Below are 23,400 nucleotides of genomic sequence, written 5' to 3' on the forward strand. Positions count from 1 at the left end.
GGTTAGCATTTTAGTGTTTAGCCTGTTAGCAGTTAGCTTGTTAGCAATTAGCTTTTTAGTGTTTAGCCTGTTGGCAGTTATTGTGTTAATTGTTAGTTGTGTTAACTTGTCAATGTTTAGCCTGTTAGCTATTAACCTCGCTTGTTAGTTGTCAGCAGTTAACCTGTTAGTGGTTAGTCTGTTAGCTAACGTTATCTAGTTATCTAACTAACTAGCTAACTAACTAACATGTTCTCTCAGAGTTTTTATCATCAGTTCTCAGGTTAATTAGTTGAAAAACAGCTGTACTGAGCTATGTGTCAGTAATAGACACTAGCTAAGCATGTGAGCTTTCTGCTCTCTGTCCATCCATCTAACCCATGGTGCATAAAATGATAGTGATATAAGTGTCTGTCCAGGAGCTTCACAACTCCAGCCATGAAAGTTGAATGGAAACAGCAAAGTTCAAAGCAAGAATGCCCTCAGGCTCGGGGGGAGGGGGGCTGGGGGAACATTCTCAGGCTGCCGATGAGTTTTCACCCCTAACCCCAGGGCAGTCGGGCCTTTACATGCCAGTCTGACGACTCTGTTATTAAGTGTCTGATCAAGGTTGGGAGCAGGCAGGGCTGGCCGTTTGAGGCAGAGAGAGGGAATGTACAGAGAACCTGAGAAAACAGCTGCTGCTAACTAATTCACCCCCTGCTATGCCTTTATGTGCTAAAACCAACCATTTCTCCCAGACCTATATACCCCATTAGTCTAAAATTTGGGTAGCAACATCTGGATTAAACAAGCACCCCTTTGGCAGTAAATCTTTTTTAAGCAGGAAGGATCATTTATAGTCATATTTTTCCTTAATATACTCCAGAAAAGCTTTAAAATAAAGATTTCACTGTACTGAATGGCTTCTGTGGGTCGTGCATCACAACACATTGGTTTTTCCTTTAATCGGGGGCTGACACAAGAGGAAATAGCTGTGTGTTTATCAGTGCTAGACAATTAGTGTCCGTCGCTTGAGAAGGCGACTCGGAAATCTGTTTGCTACTTTGCTGCAGTAGAGAGAACATCTTGACCTGTTTCTTGAGATGCCTAATCAAGAACCAACTTCCTCAACACTGATGTTTTTATCACGTTCACTGACAGCAATAAAATTAGGAAAATTAGAAAAAAGGCTCATCCAACAACATTCTGTAAGTACACGATAAGAAAGTAACTAATGAGAGTGTGATATTTATACGATTAAAATTCAATTGATCTGATTACATTTCATTACTTCGATTCTCAACTATGTAATGGTTTCCCATCCTCAGAATCTACATCTATATTTAAAAGCTAAAATCCACTGGCATTAAAATGTATTATTTACTAAGAATATGGCTCTTAAAAAATACACTTGCTCATTCGATCATATATAGCTCTGGAAAAAATTAGGAGACCAATTTAGTTTCTGAATCAGTTTCTCTGATTTTGCTATTAATAGGTATATGTTTGACTAAAATAAACATTGTAGTTTTATTCTATAAACTACGGACATTTCTCCCAAATTCCAATTTTAAAGCAATTATTTTTAGAAAAAGAAAAATGGCTGAAATAACAAAAAAGATGCAGAGTCCAGAAATCAATATTTGGTGGAAAAACCCTGTTTTTTAAATCACAGTTTTAATGCATCTTGGCATGTTCTCCTCCACCAGTCTTACACACTGCTTTTGGATAACTTTATGCCACTTCTGGTACAAACATTCAAGCAGTTCAGCTTGGTTTGATGGCTTGTGATCATCCATCTTCCTCTTGACTATATTCCAGAGGTTTTCAATTTGGTAAAATCAAATCAAAACTCATCATTTTTGAGTGTATAATGGAACTGTAATATAATCACAATAATACATTTGAGTTTTTTGCCACAACATGTAATATTGGCACTGCAAGACGAGTGCTGTAGATCAGCTCAGCAGTGCCAATATTACACATTATAGTACAAACCTTTGTGTATCATTGCTTAATTATAAAACTACAAAGTGCTCCTATAGGCTCTGTCGAAAGCCTTCTCCACTGATGCTGTTTTTATCATCTTCCGATGTCATTCTAAGGCAGATGTGTTCTCAGCAGCTGTCCTGTTTAAGTGTCCTCCTAATGCTCTCTTCAGTGGAGACCTCGTTTTCGATGCTCTGTACACATTAAAATCAGCTGGATGTTTTTGTAGCTTTGCACACCTGCAGTTTACACAGTCAGCTCTTCATTTCTCACAGACTTTTGATGTGCCCTTTCAGAATGTGTTCATGTGAGAAACTGATAAGTGGAGATTCGCGCCACTTCAAAATATGGCCTCCTTTTCATGTGGCGTTTCCATCATTTTATCCGGCCTCTGTGTTTTAGAACACAAACAATGCAGTTTATAGAGAGAGATAAGGTGCTTTGAAGCTGCTTTGTGTAAAAAGTATTATTGCCATCTAATGAAGTTAAATATGAACCAATTATTTATCTAAGGCCTGTTTCAATGGAGGCACGCAAGCATTCTGTGTTTGTTCTGCAGCACATTAATCACTGAGTAAATTTGGGCTTGGCCCTTCCAGATTCAAGCACTCTTAGTGAGACAATGTAAACAGTACGTGATCCCTTCAAAATAATATCATGTGGAAACAATATATTTTTGAAAAGAGGAATCAAAGGCATAATCTGTAAGCTTCTTTTCATGATGAGAAAAATGACTTGAAAGAGTTTAAAGTGCCTCGCTGACCTATGTCACTAAATGTGGCGATTTATGATTCCTGAAATTATTTAGATTCCAGTAAGCTGTAGTAACAATATCTGTAATAATTTAAAGTCGCTTTTATTTTCTATTACTTACACAGTACTGTATTTTTTGGACTATTAGGCGCACTTAAAATCCTTTAATTTTCCCCAAAAGCCTCAGTGCATCTTTTAATCCAGTGTGCCTTATTTATGAATTTTACCAGTCAGGTTGTAAGAAGCAGTAAAACCACTCCGCAGCGTTATACAGGAGTTTCAGTTTAGTTCTCCAGCACCGGGGCTGGGGTAGCATTAGCAGCTAACCGCTATTTCCCCCGTTCAGAGGTGAGTATTATCGGGCTGTAGCCTGCTGCTAACCCCATCTAGCACTATTGAAGCAGCATTAGCATTACCCGCTAACCACGCTAGCTGTTTTGCCATTCAGAGGGGAGTATTATCGACCTGTAGTCTGCGTGTTTACCGTGTTAAAACAAGCTACGTGGGACAAACCACTAGCTAATATCACCCTGTCTTACCGGAAACTCAGGGTTCATTAGTGTAGTGCTGTTGGGCGGCGTCAACCACTAACTGCTAGCAGTTAGCTACTGATGCTAATGCTCTAGCATTAGTGCTTGAGGAATTTGTGAATCCAAGCTTACTGTAAGTAAACGGAAGTGCTTTACTTCCTTTTCAGGAGAGAAATCTGTGTAAATTAACATCCAGTGCTTGTTTGAATTTAAAGGAAAATGTTTTTTTTTTTTGTTTTTTTTTTTTTTTTCTTTATTGCTATTAACACACATTGACAGGCAATTAACATTGTGTAACAAAATCTCCTTGAGATTGGGCTTTACTTAACACATATTATATACAAATAGAATCAAAGAAATATATCCATCTTTACCTTCTCTTCATTCATATCTACGCATTGATACATGTTTACCTATACATACCTACAAAACATATATACATACATACCTGCATACATACATTCCTACATATCCACCTATATACCGACAAAAATGTTTTTTTATTATTAAAGTTTTGTTTACTTAGCATAGCTTTACTTAACTTAGTTAGCAAACAAATAAAAGAATGTATAATCTTCACAATATAAGAAAACCAAACGCATCAAAACATAAGAAATGCTAGAAGACATGAAAAAACACTTATATCTCACTCCTTCACTGCCATTATAATTCCTAGCCTGTTAGCGGCCTCCCTCTACCCAATCTGCTGTGCCTCAGTGCCAGCAAATCTGCCCCAGCTGTGCTTTCTGCCCCTGCACCCCCCACCCACCCCTACAAACCCAAAGCGTTCCCTCAGTTATCAGCGCCCCACAGCTGCAGCAAACACAGACAAAAGCTGGCCCATTGAAGAGATCTCACCTGCTGATCTTATCAGCCGCCCCCAATGCCAACACACTGCTCCTTTTGAAATCTGCGCTGTGCTTGCTGACTTTGGAGAATGCCAAAACTTAAACACACACACTTGAGGCTGACAGAACCAGGAGCCAGGCAGTGGGAATGAGTAAGAGCTAATCTAATGCTAATCCCTACCAACATCCAAATCATGGTATCTGAAGTACTCCTGATAAACTGTAAAACACTTTTTATATGGTAGCCATATACATTAAAAAGTCTTAGTCAATCTAGATCTTGTTCTATTTTTGTGCCATTTGAAAAATATTTTGTATTTGCTGAATATGAATATCACCAATATAAATGGCTTGTTCTTCTTTTTAGGTTCTAATTCAAATATTTCATAAAAGCATTAATTTGTTATTTGGTATGTTTTCAAATAAAAAATAGGACATAATGGACAATGCACTGTTTTAGTTCATTGCAAAGAGTATGAACCCAAATACATTGATATTTTATGTTATTGTAACTATGACTGAGGAGGTCAATCTCAACACTCTGTCATGTTACCTAAATTAATTTTTAGATGATATTTGTTTATTTTTGAAATACAAATTTGGGGGAAATTACTAGAATTTCTGAATCAGTTTCTCTGATTTTGCTATTTATAGGTTTAGGTTTGAGTAAAATGAACATTGTTGTTTTATTCTATAAACTACGGACAACATTTCTCCCAAAATCCAAATAAAAATATTGTCATTTAGAGCATTTATTTGCAGAAAATAATAAATGGCTGAAATAACAAAAAATATGCAAAGCTTTTATACCTCAAATAATGCAAAGAAAACAAGTTCATATTCATAGTTAATAGTTAAGAGTTCAGAAATCAATACTTGGTGGAATAACCCTGGTTTTCACTCACAGTTTTCATGCATCTTGGCATGTTCTCTTCCACCAGTCTTACACACTGCTTTTGGATAACTTTATGCCACTCCTGGTGCAAAATTTCAAGCAGATCAGCTTGGTTTGGTGGCTTGTGATTGTTCATCTTCCTCTTGATTATATTCCAGATGTTTTCAATTTGGTAAAATCAAAGAAACTCATCATTTTTAACTGGTCTCTTTTTTTTTCCAAAGCTGTATATGTTTATATACGTATTTTTTTTCATTATATTTTAGTACTAAAAGGAAACACTTAACAGCCATAATAGCTACGGTAGATGAAGTTCCTGGCAGAGAGTTCACACATTTCACAGAGTTAAGAGCATCACTGACCCTTAAGTAAAGCTCTATTAAGAATGAGAGCATGTTAAAGCCTCCATGAAACATTAATGTCCGCCTGCTGTAGACAATTTGAATGTGCCAAAAACGTATCAAATATGAACAAATATGGAAGAGTTTCCAACCATGACAGCGCTTCCCGTTCCTTGCTCAGAGCAGCTCTCCGCTGCACAGTAGAACAGCGTTCATGCTCTAATACACCTGATTGAACTCAGTTATCAAGCCTTTCATGAGCAAAATCGGGTGTGTTAGAGCATGAAGAGCGCTAACCTCTTCCACCGAGGAGAGTTTTAGAAATGAGACATCCTACCTGTTGCCTGAATTCAACAGATACAGTATAGGCAAAGAATTTATTTGATTTATTTTCATTTGCAATATTTACTGCGTTTGTTCAGCAATAATAAATCAAAGTAACTCACACTTATACTGTTTGTTGACTTTGCAGGACTGTACTATTCCTCTATTATGGTACGTTTGCTTTAGTAATTATGTTTGCAGCGTAAAAAATAGCATGAGCAACCACCCATCAAGCTTTTACTTTCAACCACCTAGAAACACCATAGCAACTTCTAGAGATACCATAGCAACCCCTTTGCCACACCTTAGCAACCACCTGGAAAACCAGACGAACACCCTAGCACCTTACCGTAGGATACCGCAGCAATCAATAAGCAACACCGTCGCAACTGCCTGGAAAGCAGAAGCCACCAACTGGCAACACCATATTAACCACCTGGAAAACAACAGCATCTACCTATCAACTACACAATACACTCAATACCATGGCGACCTCCCTAGACACCTTAGCAACCACCTAGCAACCACATATTACTAAAAGCAACCTCTTCAAATACCAAGACAACCATTTAGCCACACCATAGCAACCAAATCTTTTATATTTGTTTACAGAATCAAAAAGGTTCTTTTGGTTCTACGGAATCACTCAAATAATCATTTTGCATCATTGTTTTTAGCAGTGTATTTTAAATTTAGCAACTTAAATAATTTTTATAGTGACCAAAACCTATAAACTATTTGTGAAACAGTGGAATAAAGTTATCCAAAAGCAGTGTGTAAGACTGGTGGAGGAGAACATGCCAAGATGCACGAAAACTGTGATTAAAAACCAGGATTATTCCACCAAATATTCATTTCTGAACTCTTAAAACTTTATGAATATGAACTTGTTTTCTGTTGCATTATTTGAGGTCTGAAAGCTCTGTATCTTTTTTGTTATTTCAGCCATTTCTCAAATACTAAGAAAGCAGTGCATATCCCGTGAGCTAGTCTGAAGAATAAATTTAGGTCCAGATTTCTCCTGTATGCTTCTGGTCATTGCTCCAATGGATGTGTTCAAATCCATCACCAGCTCACCTGATTTAAGCATAGATTAAGCACTGACTCACCAAACATGCTGTTGATATAATAATAATAAATATACATAATACTATTATAGATGTTATTATGAATTTATTGTAATGGGAGTGTTTCTGAGCAAAAAAGCACTTACTGGCCAGAAAAGGCTTTAAAATTGTCATTTTAACAGGTGTCTAAAACGTTTGCACAGTAATGTATATAAATCAGATTTTCCTGTTATCCACACCGATAATGTATTCTTCATTACTTCCACCTATTATCAACTCAGTCACCCTGGTCTCATGTGACCGTTTCATAAACTGGCTAAACATCAGTTCAAATGCTTAGACAGGACAGCTGGAGAGAAGCCCTGCCAAATATTTAGAGTTCTCCCATGACAAGAAGAGACAACAGCAGATGAATTACATTAAACCGGCCAGAGGAATCCATAAAACGCCTCTCTCTCCCCCCTCTGCTCAAACAACAGGGGTTCAGATTTATGGTCTTCTCTGAGGGCCGGCCTCCTCGCACAGCTGTGGGCTAGCCCCAGGCCAGCGCTCGGCTATTAAAACCACTCGGCCTTTAAGTTTTCACCACCCTCCGTCAGATAGCAGAGATGAAGAGGAATGAACAAGGCCTTTTCAAACCTTCTCAATGGGTTCTGAGGAGAATGCGGCTTTAAACACAAGGTACAAAAGAATTTTCTGTCTTCGGTAGAGGTGGAGATTAAAACGAGACATTGAAGACAGAAGAAAAGCTGATATTGAATGGAAATAAATTTGAGAGAAAAAAATAGAACTATGAGTCAATAACACACAATAAAAGAGGAAATCACTGTCCTTGTTATATTTTAGGATTGACAATTATTTTAATAAAGAAATATCAAATGTTAATCATCAATTACGTACAACAGAGATGGAATTAGTTCTGACATGATGTATAGAGTACAGAGAATGTAAATGTGTAGCTATAACAGCAGATCTGATTATAACAGCCTTTTAAAAAGGAGAAAGTCAGAAGGTAACATAGACATGAGGGCACTCTAAAATACTGGCATCCATCCATTTACGTATTGTGGATATATCAGTATATTACTGGACAGTCCTGTAAGGTTGCTTTGTAACAACATTAGTTATAACAACAATTATATATTAGTCTCCCAGCTATCTAAGATAAAATCTTGTATGACTGTTTTTCTCAAAGAGTCTACAAAGCATTGAAGGTTTTTAGAGGTTCCATTTTCTTTTAGAAGTTTTGGAATCTGTTTCTGTTAACTTAAATAAATATACTATTTAATATCTAATGCTGAAGAAAGCTGAGAAAGTCAGATCTCATAAAATGTGTACATATATGAATAAAGTGCACCCCAAATTTGACACATGAAGAAATGTCATACATATATTATGATTCACAAGGAGCTCTGGTGGTGCGGGTTTGCCAAAAACTCGAAACACAGCCTGCTAAGTACTTGAAGAAGAATTGAGAAAAAAGCAACTCCTGATTAAGACTACGGATGTACAGCTAAAGTATGTTATTTTTACACTTTACGATTTTTAGAATCTGGAGATTTATGACACTGTAAATGAACACAGGGATTTGTCCATTTATAGACCTGTCAGGTGAGGATGTGTAATTGCACAGAGCATGTGAAAAATCTGTGCTTTTGAGTATATTGTTTTGTTAATTTTGTTAATTTATGAAATAGAGAGAAAATACATATGGCAAACCTACCAGTTTCGTGCCAGGAGACTGGTACCATTATTTTGAATATTTTGTCGCTCCAAACTCAAGTTTAAAAAAAAAAAAATCTTACAGATTGCTGCTTTAAATATCCAATAAAAATTAAACCATTGTTTTTTTTTACAAAGTTGTGATACAAGCTTATTCATGCTAACTAAAGATAATGGACAATATTATGGTCAGCAAAAATTATTGAGGCTAAGTCCATATAATGTAATTACTATGACAGGCCTAACTATGCAGTACACCTATTATGTAGTCTTTCCATGCATCTGACAAAGGCCTGCTAAACCTGGTGTAAAACGTCCCTCTCACACTGCCAAAATCTTCACAAGAAGCAGCTGCTCGCTCTGCAGCCTTTAGGAAGTCACACTCGATTATGAGAAGTCTTAAGTTAGCACTGCTCTGCCGTATGTTAAGCGCCTAAAGACAGAATGTTCCACAGCGCTACTCAGTCGAGGGTAAAATGAGACTCATTAGCTGTGCGGCCTGCCAAAAATAGCATGGGAAATGAACAGACAGAGTTTAACAACTGTGTATTTTTGTTTTTTTGTAACAGGTATAGAACTGCCCATTCAGAAAAAAACCTCAAGACATGAACTCAGACTGAAGTGTTTGGCTCAGGCTCAACATTTGACAGACAGCTGAGCTCTTAACCACTACAGTAAGGGTTTAATTAGTGCTGGACAATATGGCAAAAAATAATATCACAGTAAATTTCTTAGAACAATATAATGCCGATATTGATAGAGGGCTCAGAGTGGTCCAGCAGGCTAAGCGCTGCCACCATGATCAGGAGCTCGCCGGTTCGAATCCTGTTCATGTAGCTTTCCATCGGGTACCAGAGCCCTGAGACAGCACAATTGGCCTTGCCTCTGGGTGTGTAGATGGCGCTCTCTCCCCACATCAATCCAAAGGGTGATGTTGATCAGCACAAGGCTTCTGTGAGCTGATGTATCAGAACCGAGTTGCTGCGCTTTCCTCCAAGCACAATGCTACAGCAGCAGCAGTTTAAAAAGAGGCGACTGAGAGGTGACTGACTTCACATGTATCTGAGGAGGCTTGTGCTAGACTCCACCTTCCTGTTGGGGCATTACTAATGATAGGGAGACCTAATTGGTTGGGTAATTGGTTGTGTAAATTGGGGAGAAAATGGGAAAAAATAGAAATACAATTATATAAATGCAGTAAATAAATAAATGACAGATGCTGTGAATTAGGGATAAACATAAAAAAAGGAATAAAAATGAACAAAATGAAAAACTTGCCAGACGCCATATTTTAACAATTTTGCCACTTTTTTCTCCACGGCATAAAGTAAATAAATAAATTATATAAAATAAATAAAAGCTGTTTAGCTGCAATTTGATTGTGTCTAAAGAAAGCCATTGTTCAGTATATATTATCTGTACTTTTTACTTATTCAGGCAAAATTTAGGTGCATCCCCACATTAAATAATGCATATTAGAATACTAGAAATGTGTTTAAATCTCTATTTAAACATTTTGAAACATAATACATAAACACGTGAGCTTAATTTGAATTATACGATTATATAAACATGCAGTAAAAATCCATTTGGAAAATGAAGAAGGGAATGTCTAGCGCAGACCTAGTTCTGCTATGATTAACAATCACGCTGGCAGGCCTCAAATCAATTTTCCTGAATGTCTTGGCTTGTAAAATAAGGCATTTATTTGGTTGTAAAAAGCTGCTGGCTGAACCAGTAAGACTGAATGAACAGGATATTTCCCTCGCTCCACATAAAAACATACCATATTCCTTGACGGTTTATGTTTTGGGACACTGGGACAATTATTTGTTCAGTTGGACGATACCACGAGTCGAGCTTCATCCAAAACAGCTGAGATATTTATACATTTTTAATTCACAGGAGAGTACTCACAGTGAGGCTCATAAGGCGGTGGAGGATCTCCGCATGGTATGCACTCCATGTCTTGGAATCCACTTAGCTTCGTCTTTCTGTAAAACCTGCAGCACAAAAGCACAGATACAGGATGTTTAGACTCACTGAGTGAGAAAGCATTAGAAATGCTATTTAATAAAATTAAATCAGTAAATGATGATCAAAAGTGTTATCTTAAAAAAAAAAACAGATAATTTGCTGCAGCAATGTGGACAAAAAGCAGGTTCTGAAAATCTGCCCTAAGCTGTGTCTAACCCACTGTGCCAAAGCACTTAATTAGGGGTAATCAAAAGTAATTAAGTGACTTAACTAGTAAGAATAAGCCGCTGCTTTAGGGCGGCCGACTGGTAACACTTGCACCACGATGAACCACTTATGAGAAAAGCTGCTCTTCAAAGGATCAGACATGTTTCAGCATTAGGAGCATGCCCGGGCTTTTCCTCTTCTCTAGTGTCTGTTTCCCTGACCTTTACATTACCAGCAGGAGCCTCCTTTCATTTATTTACCTTTTTTCTGAAGACTTTACTGCTAAAAGAGCTTAAGAGTTCCTAGAGGTTCCCATATTGATCTAGGTTTGGGTGTATGGTTCCAAAAAAAAAGTAGTATAGAATTTGTATTTTATGTTGAGATTCTTTATTCGATACCTCTGAACCATAGACATACTACTTAATGAAGGAATAAAAGAATACATATCTCACATATTTTATGTATCACAAACATAACTATAGTAAATGCATTACTTGGATATAAATTTTTCTATGAACATTTTCCACACTCCCTCAAAAGTAAACCATGAGTGACCATGCCTTTAAGTTATTTCTTTTATGTACACCTTCAAAATCCCAGTTTTATATAAGTGTGAAAAACACTGAAGGTCAATGTGATATGATTTTATTCCAACACATCAACAAATTCTATTGTTAGGTCTGTTGTTCTATTGGTACATCATGAAAATTATAGAATAAAACATTCAATTCTGATTACCTGTCATATATTATGCTTAATTTGAAAAGCAGTCTATGCTGAAATATGTCCTTTATCTAATGGCTAATCTACTATACTCTGAGTAGTTGGATATACAGCTCTGGAAGAAAATAAGAGACCACTTAAAATTATGAGTTTCTTTAATTTTACCAAATTGAAAAGCTCTGGAATATAATCAAGAGAAAGCTCGATGATCACAAGCCATCAAACCAAACTGAACTGCTTGAATTTTTGCACCAGGAGTGGCCTAAAGTTATCCAAAAGCAGTGTGTAAGACTGGTGGAGGAGAACATGCCAAGATGCATTAAAACTGTGATTAAAAACCAGGGTTTTTCCACCAAATATTGATTTCTGAACTTTTAAAACTATATGAACTTGTTCTCTTTGCATTATTGATGCAAAGAAATGAGCCATTTCTCATCTTTTGCAAATCAATGCTTTACATGACAATATTTCTATTTGGAATTTTGGGAGAAATGTGGGAGAGCTGTTTGTAAATGCATTTTTATTATTATTATTATTATTATTATTATTATTATTATTATTATTATTATTATTATTAACATAATAACTGATTTTGCAGCCTATTTTCCATGTCTGGACTAGGTGGTGAAACACCCATTTTGTAGGTTTAACCATGTTTACATATTAATCCTCTTACTTGAACTCTTACTTTTATAGATCTTTTACTCTAAAAGCTTATTTTTGCTGTGACAACTATACATTATTTTAAAGTGAAAGAGCGTACTTTTTTATGACAAGAATATGAAAATAAAGTGTTGTCCTACACACTTACATTGGCAAATCTCTTTTAGATATATTGACAGAATTGTATCCACATTGGGATGTCTGAGGTGTGTCTGCAGGTTTTTATTAGAAGCACCGGCACACCTGATTCCACTTGTTTAATGAGTTGGCCTGTCTTTGAAAAACATGTGCTTCTTTGGCTCGAATGAAAACCTGGTATAAGGTTTAAGGACATGATAAAAAACAAAAATAACGTTAAAGCATCTGCCAAAAAACATCTGCCATCTGTGAAGCATGGGGATAAATGTACCATGTATCATGTTGTGGGGTTGTATTGCTGCCAGAGGCAATGGCAAAGGTGAAAGGAATGAGCAAATCCTGGATAAAGTCTGAAGCTGAATAGACGATGAAGAAAAGTGTTTGGGAAATTGAAACGTAGGCCCACATACAGGCCTGTAGGGTTTACATTTTTATTAAAATGTTCCAAAAGCAGTTTTTCATGGCAGATTTTACCACTTTTATTTGTTTAAGGCTGTTGGCTCGGACGGACTCACCCCGGCAGGCAGTCGCCGCACACGGCGTTGCTGGTGCTGGAGCAGTTGGCCTTCTGGAAGCGGTTGAGGAGGGCGCAGTCGAGGCAGGGCTTGCACTTCTGTGGGCCGCGGTCCTCTTTGAAGCGGCTGGCTCTGCAGGGCACACACCGGGCATCCTCTCCATAGCCGAAGCCACATTCCTGCAGGGATTAACGGAAGATATCCCACCGGTGAGGCAGGCAGAGGAGGTGGGGGAGGAGGGGAGGGGGCGAGCTGGGGGCTGGGGGAGCTAAAGAAAAGTGCCAATGTGGACTAACAAGAGTCGACAATGAAATAATGATCCCGGTGTGTGTGAGATCCCCCCAGCAAACAAAGGCTGGCCTTCTTTTCAGACTCCATCTTACACCGCCAATAATCTCCCTGACTCTCACAGGATCAATGGGCAGTCTTCCGCTCCGGGCCACTAAAGGGCTTGGCATTAGAATGAGAAAGGCCCACAGGGACGCCTATTGTTGGTTTATTACTGGTTTATTGTGGAGTTTTTATCCTTCTGCTTTTCTTTTTTTCCATTATTTTTTGGTCTTGCCTTTATTGGTTTGAGGGAAAGTGTGTTTAAGAGTGAGAGGATTTATAAACTGAGGAGCACAGGACTGTTAGTTTATGGATCAAAGGTGACATTAGCATGTTTAAGAAAATCTTTCCTTCAAAAGTGAATCATAATGTTGGAGACGTGTGATCTTCTTGTAATAGCATACCTTCTACAGCCATTCTAAATCCATTTTCATGGAACTATTTAAAATCCCAAAACCTTTCCAGCTTGTGGAAATACCAACTCGACCCATAGTTTTATGTTTCTTACAGAGTCTGAAAACATCATTTTCATGTATTCAAAAGTATTCAATGTCTGACTGGAAAATCTAATTAAAATCATATTTAAATTCGTATTTTTCATATTGAAAAATTAGCTTAAATTATTTAGATGCAAGAATTGTGTGAATAATACAAGTACAGAAAAAAATACCTTTTATCGACTATCATATCATAAATAGTTTAAACCATTTAAACTATTAACAGAGTTCATAGTTCACGATAACAAAAGCTCTATCCGGACAGGATTAGTTTCTCAGGGGGACGTTTGTGAAAAATATTTTACATTTCTACTCAGTGATAAAACTCTTGCATCCGGACTGCAATTAAAAAAACAGAAGCACTAGTGAGTTTTTTTACTTTCTCGATCGCGAACGTCTGAGAAAAACACATACATGGTCATTCCGTATTGGAATAAAATCACAGTGGACCCCCTATAAAAGAGAATATTACTCCAGGCCCCAATGAGAAACCTGTCCAGATAGGGCTAAAGCTGATATTTTCCTTTGTTTTTTGCTGTAGCTCCATGTGCTAACCTCAACATAGGTCCCACACACCCAGAATATCATGGATTATTAACATACTATTGTTTTTTAATTGAATAAGAAATTGAGTGCAAATCACATCAATATATTTGACAAATAATTTAGATACTCTTAGTTTATCCTTAAAATTTAGTACAAAATATTTAGAGTATAAAGTATGAAATATCTCACTTTCACTACTTGGTGCTGAGAACATGTTTTTGCTTAGCAAATTACCCTGCAGTTTTAAAGAAGCAGGTGTCAACAACTACTTTTGAACTACAGACAATCGAACTACTGAAATTTCATATTGTGCAAAAAATAAATATTCAGAAAGCACAAATTAGTTATTTATTAGTCTATTTTTTATTATGTTCATTAAAAAAATATGTGGTGAAAACAGTCAATAACCATGAACTCAGGCTGACTTGGGCTACATTTACATTACCAAGCTATAGTGTGGCTCTGATCAGATTTTTTAAACTTTTTTTGAGTCTAATTTAATTCTTAAGACTATTTTAAGACCTAAATAAATATAATTTAAATGTAGTTAAAATTTCTTTAGTTCTCTCTCCAGTAATGTTAGCTAACTTTCCGCTGACATTAGTATGTTAGCTAACTCACCACTAATGTTAGCTAACTCTCCGCTAACCTTCTATCCCTGGTAATGTTAGCTAGCTCGTTTAAGCTAGCTCGTTTAAGCTAGCAAAAATTAGTTTGTTAACAAGCTTGCTGCTAACGTTAGTATGTTAGCTAACTTACCACTAATGTTAGCTAGCTTTCCACTAACCTTACTTCTATCCCTGGTAACGTTAGCTAGCTTGCCCCTAAAGTTAGTATGTTAGCTAGCTTTACACTAACCTTACTCCTATCCCTGGTAATGTTAGCTAGCTCGATTTAGCTAGCTAAAGTTAGTATGTTAGCTATAGCTTGCCCCTAAAGTTAGTATGTTAGCTAGCTTGCTGCTAAAAGTTAATATGTTAGCTAACTCACCGCTAATGTTAGCTAGCTCTCTGATAACCTTAGTTCTCTCCCCAGATTAGATGTTTACGGTGGGCCACTGTGTTTTCCCACCGGCATTAAACACATCCTCTGATAATGTAAAACTTACAGCAAATTTACTGTAAATTTAAGGCATTAAGACATTTTAAAACGTTTTACGGACCTGTGGGAACCCTGCCCTAGTCTTGGCACTTTTGTACAAATAGTGTACGTCTCAATAATAGGAAAAACACTCAAAACTAAAACAATGAAAACAACAACAAAAGCATGTCTATGAAAAAGAGTGTAAACGTCAGGAGAAGTCCTGGTGGGAATTTCAGAGAATTCCCACCAGCCGTGAACAATAGGAGACACCACCCAAGGCTCTGTTCCCAAACCAGAGCCACGTTTCCTTCTGCCATAGAGCATCCAGTGATTACATGGGATCATTTACACTAAACACAAACACACACTCTCTCTCTCACACACACACAAAGATGCACATAATAGCTGCTGAAAAACAACATTGATACGCTCATAGCAAACACCACAATATCCATAACAACCTGAGTAAACACTAAATCTTGTCAACAACAATTCCAGTCATCACAGATCCATGTTTCAAATAAACCAGGACAAATTGCATTTGCTGCGACTGCTTTTGTAAATGTTCTCTCGACTTTAATGTTTCTCCATTCTGGGCACAACCTTAAGAAACATAATGTAACTAAACATCTCCAGACTCCAAAGTCTAAACACACGTCTTAAGTGCCTCTTAATTGGACTCACTCGAAACAGTTTGTATCCCGTCCATTTCACTAAACAATACATCAGCCTTTCCATCTATTCCTAAAAGCCATCTGAATAGACTCACAGTCTGCACAGATCAGCCCGGACAGCCTATTTTACAACAACTTCAAACGTGGCTCAGTCAATCAGATTTTAGGAAAATGGATCTACTAAGTTTATACCCTGCACTCTTTGAACAGATATGTCTATATTTGCTGTGTATAAAACAAAAATGTGTTGCTACATGAAAACCATATGTACAATTAGAAAGATATATAAAAGTCTAAATCCAGCTAAATCCAGTAGAAAAAAACAATATCAATCTGAAATTGAAACTATATACACTATAGGGCTGCAACAATTAGTCGATATAATCTACAATGTTGATTATATAAATTTATTGACTACAAATTTCATTGTCGGCTAATCGTTCATTTGTAACAGTACCACATTACACAAAGTGCTGGAGACAGAAGCACAATGGGAGATAGGTAAATGGCTCACTCACACAGTTTACACTTAACTTAGTCTCCAAAAGTGTCCAACCACAACAGATTACACATGTATTCACTAAATATTAGTACTTTCCATGTTTAAACATCATCTACACATTTAAATGCCTTTTAAATCTCACAATTAGATGTTTCTATCGTTTTTTTTATAGATGGAGGATATGGCAGAAATAATCGGTGACTAATCGACTAATTGAAAAATAATCATTAGATTAGTTGCCCAACCAAAATAATCATTATTGTCACTAAATATCACAAAAAATATCACTACTTTCCATATTTAAACAACATCTAGACATTTAAATGCTTTTTATATCTCATGTTCAGCTATTTCTATTTTTAGAGATAGAGGACATGGCAGAAATAATCGTTGACTAATCGACTATCGTTGACTAATCGAATAATATAATCATCAGATTAGTCGGCTACCAAAATAACCATTAGTTGCAGCCCTAATACACTATATTGATAATTTTGTGTCATGTTTGTCAGCAGTGGGTCCTTATCACAAATTTAACAAATGTAAATGTGGTGCTAGTGGAGAAAGGCCCTAAAGGAAATAATTGTGTTTAGTGGATTGCCATGTCAGTCAACTGTAAAGCTTTAAAAGTTGCAACGGAAATAAAGAGAAACTGTGCTTTTTAAGACCAGCAGATGTGGACAGACTTCCACGTTCCAGCAAGACAAAAAATAAATGATACACAAAAACCACTGATAACATCATGGCCGTAGAAAACTACCAACGATGGACGGACCATTTTTAGTTGATATAAAGCATTGGGGTGGTTCTGAGTGTGTAATGTGGGCTTGTAAACTTACAGCTTTCTAAAATAAAACTAAAACTACACTAAAACACTATTTATTAGAACGTGCTATATAATGTGTAATTTTCCCCTCATCCCACCTAGGGTTGCAGCGGTAACCGGTTTCACGGTATACCATGGTATTAAAATGCACAGTTATCATACCGTGTGTGTTTGCTTATTACCGGTAACGCAAGCCAGCGGAGAAACTCACCCGCGCATGCGCAACTCTGCTCCGCTTCAGCTGCTCAGCACACAGCGGTGAGAACAGCAGAAAGTGCATCAGACTAAACAAATGTCCGTCCGTCTAAAAAAAGGCTAAACTAAAATCAGCAGTGTGGGACTATTTCAGAGACCCGCCGAACGCACCCGAGGATGGTTATCCGATTTGTAATCAATGTGGCCGTAAAGTCACAGCTAAAGGTGGACATACGCCAAACCTGTTCTCCCATCTCCGAGAACACCACCCCGCCGTGCAGCGCAAAGTATGTGTTTAGTTTATAATTTTAATCTGAACATAAATAAAACCTCTTTGTAGTCGTGCACAACCCATGCGGTAAGCGCTCGCAAAAGCGCTGAGTTATCCGAAATTTGGGCACGCAGGTACAGGCGTGAAGTGCGTGCTACGATGGATTCACGTGTCCGTGTAAAGGTCCTGGCCGGACTGGATGTGAAAGACGCCATTCATTTACATGCGTTAATTTTCACATTCTGACGTGCCTGTTTTTCATATGTTAAAACCAGACTCGCTGTGAAAGCCTTAAAATAGAAATCTCTATTGTGAGGATCATGTCAGAAATAAATCCCCTCTTTCTGCAGTATCTGGTTCTATACCAACTTGGCAGTAAAACGGACGTTTACAACAGTTGTTGATCAGACACTGACCCAGGCTCAGTTTATCAGATATAAAATAATTTAAACTTAAATTATTTAATTTTGTGTGTGTATGTGTGTGTATATATATATATATATATATATTTTTTTTTTTTTTATATACACCCTTAATGACCTTAAGAGTAGTGGAAAAACCTGGTTTCCTTCACCTAATGGTGTACAGTTTATTTTTTTTAAGGAGACATTATCTATATAGTTGTTCCAGGTTTCTACAATAAATAGTTAATTGAACAAAAAAACCTTTGTTGTAATTTCTTTAAGGGTCAGTTTAATAATATATGTAACAAATTGTGATACCGTGATAACCGTGATACCGCGGTATTTTCTGAGACGGTTATCATACCGTGAAAATCTCATACCGTTGCAACCCTAATCCCACCACAATCATTGCATTTGTCTCCCCAAGACAAATTGCTTCAAGAAGCCCCCTGCTCTGTGCTGTAGTCTGAAGCGTCTGGTTTTGTCAGTGCATCGGCAGATCTCGACTGAAGGTGGGTAGGTCGTGTTCTCACGAGTCCTCCTCATGCGCTCACACAAACCACAAACCTCAGTCTTTTTCCGTAACCTTTGAAATAATATCTCTCTTCCCTAAGAACCACATTAGAAGCGTTGCAGAGAGCAGCATATCTGGGAGGAAAACGAGAGGACCTCTGTGGTATGACATCATTCGGTAGCATTGTCTGGTCCAGCTGCCCCTTCTCCGGTGAGAGTACACTAACCACACGGCACCCCACGGCATTCCCACCGCACTCGCTGGGCTCATATATCATTAACTTGAAGGTCAGCTTCAAACAGTGGCCTTCTCTCTACACCCGGATACTGTTTCTCATTCTGGACACACACGTACAGTACACACACTCACACACACACACACAGGGCTCTCTGAATGTGGGCACGAATATCAGGCCTGTCTGATAGAGTCAGTGACGGGAACTCACGCCAGCGCAACAGGAATCAGGCATTTTTCAGCTTCTGTGGCCTTATTCAGAGAAGCCTGATTTGGCCTGCATGCTCTCTCTGCTTGGACCGGCCCAAGAGAGCACACAGGACGGGGAGGAGGGGTGGAAATGGGGGGGGAGTTGGTGGGTTTGGAGCAGACAGGCAGCTGTTGCTGCCTGCATGTCCCATATAAGGCCCTTCTCTCCAACTGGGCACAGCGGCCAACGGTGGAAGCAGGGAGGGAGGGCTGGACAACAAAGAGAGAGAGAGAGAAAGAGGAAATAAAAGAAGCATGGCCTGGCTCTGCTTGTAGGCATGGTGCCATCACTGGGGAGATAATCAGCAGCAGGGCTGGCTGGCTGGAGGGAGGGCGAAACCCAAGCAGAACTTTTTTTTTTTTTTTTTACTCTTTTTTTGCCTCTTTATGCAGCAGCGATGAGAAGAGATTTGGACAGTTCGTTGGCCTCAGAATCAGGAGCTGTGTGTAGGATTCTTAGATGTGGCCAGGATATATTAGACGTGGCCATAGGGCCAGTCTTTGATCAGGGGATGTGAACTCATTGGATGAACAGTTACAGAAACAGCTGTTAAACTGTCAGCCGCAAAAAAATGCCTTTTGAGTGGGTAAACAGAGCAGCCTTTCGAGCCCAGCTGCTCGAATATCTACGCTTTGTACTGTGTAAAAAAGACACAGATCAAGCATATGACCAATGTGACAACCTCCTTATTTCTAGATCCTTTTTTAATTTGTCAGCACTGAGTACATAGATGCACTTCTATAGATGTTATATAATTACAGGCTCTAGTCCTGGTTTCTCTGCATACTTTATTATCCTCCTTTCACCTTGCCCCGGATTCCACCACAGTGCAGGTATTATTTGGATGGTGGCATTGTGGTGGTGGTGCGTTAATATGTGTTAGTACCTGTTGTGGTGTGATTGGATCAGACACAGCAGAGCTGCTGGAGTCTTTAAACGTAAATGTGATACATGTGGTTGAATTGTTGTTTATGTTTTAGTGTGTAACAGCTGTTTTAGTGTGCAAGCTGAACTGCTTGAATTTTTGCACCAGGAGTGGCATAAAGTTAACGCAGTGTGTAAGACTGGTGGAGGAGAACATGCCAAGATTAATGAAAACTATGATTAAAAACCAGGGTTATTCCACCAAATAATAATTTCTGAACTCTTAAATCTTAAAAATATATTGTTTTCTTTGCATTAATTGAGGTCTGAAAGCTCTACATCTTTTTTTGTTATTTCAGCCATTTCTCATGTTCCGCAAATAAATCCTCTAAATGACAATAATTTTATTTGGAATTTGGGAAAAATGTTGTCCATAGTTTATAGAATAAAAAACAATCTTTTTTTTACTCAAACATATACCTATAAATAGCAAAATCAGAAAAACTGATTTAAAAACTCAAGTGGTCTCTTAAATTTTTTCCAAAGGTGTATGTGCGTTTAACAGTTTAACAATTTATTTGTATGGATTTTTTAACAGTAATGAACTTTTAATTCTTAAGAATATTCAGACATTCAAATATTAAATAGAATAAAACCACAATTTGTAAACTGAACATTCTGGCCATTCACATAAATGTGCTCTTCTTGCTAAGAAAAGTATCATATAGTGAGATATTAAGGTCAGCACATATGACCGTGCACAAATCTGTATATTGAACAATAAGTTGACAATGTTATCATCATTACAGGCCTATATCTTATATAAATACAATAAAATCAAATAAAACCAGTGATTTATTGGTGACATACCAACTCGTTGACTCACCAATTCCTTGATGAATAAAATAATTGAGGTTGGGCAAATACATTGAACAATAAGTCGACAAAGTTTACTAGTTTTGGTAAAAGCTGTGTTTATGTATTCCATGTCTGAACCCTATAAATTTGAAGAATTATTGTTTCAGCAGAGTTGAAGTCCAGAAAAACTTCACTGTGGTGTAATTTCCTGCAGAAACTTGTTAGCTGAATGTATTATGTCTTAAGCTGTTATTAAGGAAAAGCACTGTTTTGAGAAACACAAGATTTAAAGGTAGTTTCTCATTTTCTAAAGACCGACTTTGATAAGCCTTAAATTGTGTTTACATGAACCACAGACTATGATTATGAAAAGTCTGTTTCCAGCAAACGCTACTCCTATCAAATATCGGTTCAACATTTTAGGGACACATTCATAACACATTATAATGGAATCATAAGGCATATAAAAGTTCAGAAAACTGCATTACATATACATATATATATATATATATATATATATATATATATATATATATATATATAGCCATTAGGGGTGTCCCATGTCGTAATATCGCCAGCATTTTTGAATATTGTAAAATATTGTGCCCTATCACCCACCCCTTATTATCACATCAGGGTACTACTTGCACACACTGTTCTCATTTCCCATTATATATCTACTAGAGACAGATTTGATCTGTGCAGCATCATTAATTTGACTTTAATCCTGGATATATGGAGATATTTGGAGTGCATTATTAGTATCATGACAATCTGGATCATTGACGTCTTTTAAAAATTGGATTTGAAAATTCATTTTTAATTTTTCAATATCTCAGTTAGGGGTGTGCCATATCATTTTGTATGCAAGAATAAAATATAATTTTCATTTTGTTGCAGTAGTGTATTCTCGAAATATATATATATAAATATATATATTAATTCAGTGTTTGTCATATCGCCAAGAGTATTTATTGATATCATGAAAATACCATGAAACATTGTTATTTTAGAGCCATATCGGCCACCCCTAATAGCCATGTTCATCATGCATTACAATCATAATGCATCATAAGCTGTACTTATATTTAGTTTTAATAGATTTGTCTTGTTTACCTTTTTTGCCTCACTTAATTTTAACCTCACAGATAAAGCATATGATGTCTTATAGTGTGGTTAGGATATCATATCTATTTCTCTATTTGTCTATTATCTACTCCTATTGTACAAATCTGTAACCTTACTTTGCGCATACAGAAACATGTTATAATGCATTATAAATGACTATAAACTATTATTATATTCAAGATAAGTCAATAATGTAAGAGTGATTCAAAGTAATAACAGCTTTATGATCACAGCACATTCATCATGTACGATAAGCATGGCTATAATATGTTATGCACTTATAGCCATATAAACGATGCATTATAACCATTATAAAAATCTTATAGACATTACATTAGTATAAATTGTTACCGAAATATTATTTATCTTTCTTTAAAGTTTTGTTTTTGTATAATAAGAGCACTGTTCAGTTATACTGTATGTATAAATGAAATAATGAAATGCAGTGACTTCAACCCAGCCCTGCATGCGCTGTGAGGCCTTCACACACACACACACACACACACACACTTTCCAGCCAAAAGCTTGTCTGGCATATACAGCACCTATCAACTCACAACAATCTTGTCTCAGAGTGCTCTCCAAACCTGCACCCACAAAAGACGCTCCTCTGCTATCTCCAGATCAGCTCTGAGTGAAGATGCCAAGCAAAACAGTGAGGAAGTGGGGAGATAGAGGAGAGAAGCTGGGTGAAGCACGAGCATGTTCAGACACACAGGCGTTATAAAGGACTCTCAGGCCCCAGAGAATTCTCAACCTGCTTCAATTACTCCAAACCCCAAAGTCACTGCACACACACCTTCCCCGGGAACGGAGCTGCAGGGGGGGACTTTGATGCAGATGTGAAGCTTATACTATCATAATTCTGATGTCCAGCTGGAAAAATGAGACACCCAACGGCGTGCAGACTGATGAAAGAGGGATTACGTTATGGAAACGCTTCTTATCTATTAAATGAGAAAAAAAATAAGTTAATTACGAAAGCTATACTTCGTCAGGTCACACAAATGAAAGGAGAAATGTTTATGATGGCTGTTATGATTTAACATTTCTAATCACAACATCTGAATAGGGGCGAGTTTGATGAAATGCAGACGGAGAAGGAGTTCATCCAAAGGTTAGTCTGGTTGGAACTTAGATGCCTGCTTTCACAACCGGATGAGAATAATGCAACAAGTGTTGGACATATCTTTATAAAATAATCTGACGTTCAAATCAGAGATTAGAAAGAAAGAAAAGGACATGCATGGGGAAAGATATGTGAGGGGTTTTATAGTTTAGAGAAACGTTGGTTTTACAGCAAAGAATCATACCTACAACTTTTTTTTTTTTTTTACCATTTTTACCATTTTTCTCTTATTTTCCCAATGAATGAGCCAATAGAAAGACTCCAAAATGACTAAAAGAGACAAAATCATTATACCTTGACTTCTATTGACCATCAAGAACAATAAAATTGAGTTTTATTGTAATTACAGAGAAAATATCGACTTTAATGAGCTTTCACAGTTCTATTGGGCCAGGTAAAGATAAAGTTTTCTAACTTGTTCAAACAAGATTATGGTGCTCCT

At 37.2% G+C, this 23,400-nt stretch overlaps 1 protein-coding gene across 3 annotated transcripts in view; it reads right to left on the minus strand.

Moving 5' to 3' along the window:
* tnfrsf19 (tumor necrosis factor receptor superfamily, member 19) overlaps positions 1–23,400 on the minus strand; it is a 37,814-nt gene that overhangs the window by 8,166 nt on the left and 6,248 nt on the right. For all 3 annotated transcript variants that reach the window (XM_015601632.3, XM_049466869.1, XM_007234503.4), the window contains exons 4-5: positions 12,654–12,832; positions 10,348–10,433 (exon numbers count right to left, since the gene is read on the minus strand). In XM_015601632.3, the coding sequence (XP_015457118.2) occupies positions 10,348–10,433; positions 12,654–12,832 (265 nt within the window). The remainder of the gene's footprint in view (positions 1–10,347; positions 10,434–12,653; positions 12,833–23,400) is intronic.

The sequence above is a fragment of the Astyanax mexicanus genome, chromosome 18 (genome assembly GCF_023375975.1).
Source record: "Astyanax mexicanus isolate ESR-SI-001 chromosome 18, AstMex3_surface, whole genome shotgun sequence".
Taxonomy (NCBI): domain Eukaryota; kingdom Metazoa; phylum Chordata; class Actinopteri; order Characiformes; family Acestrorhamphidae; genus Astyanax; species Astyanax mexicanus.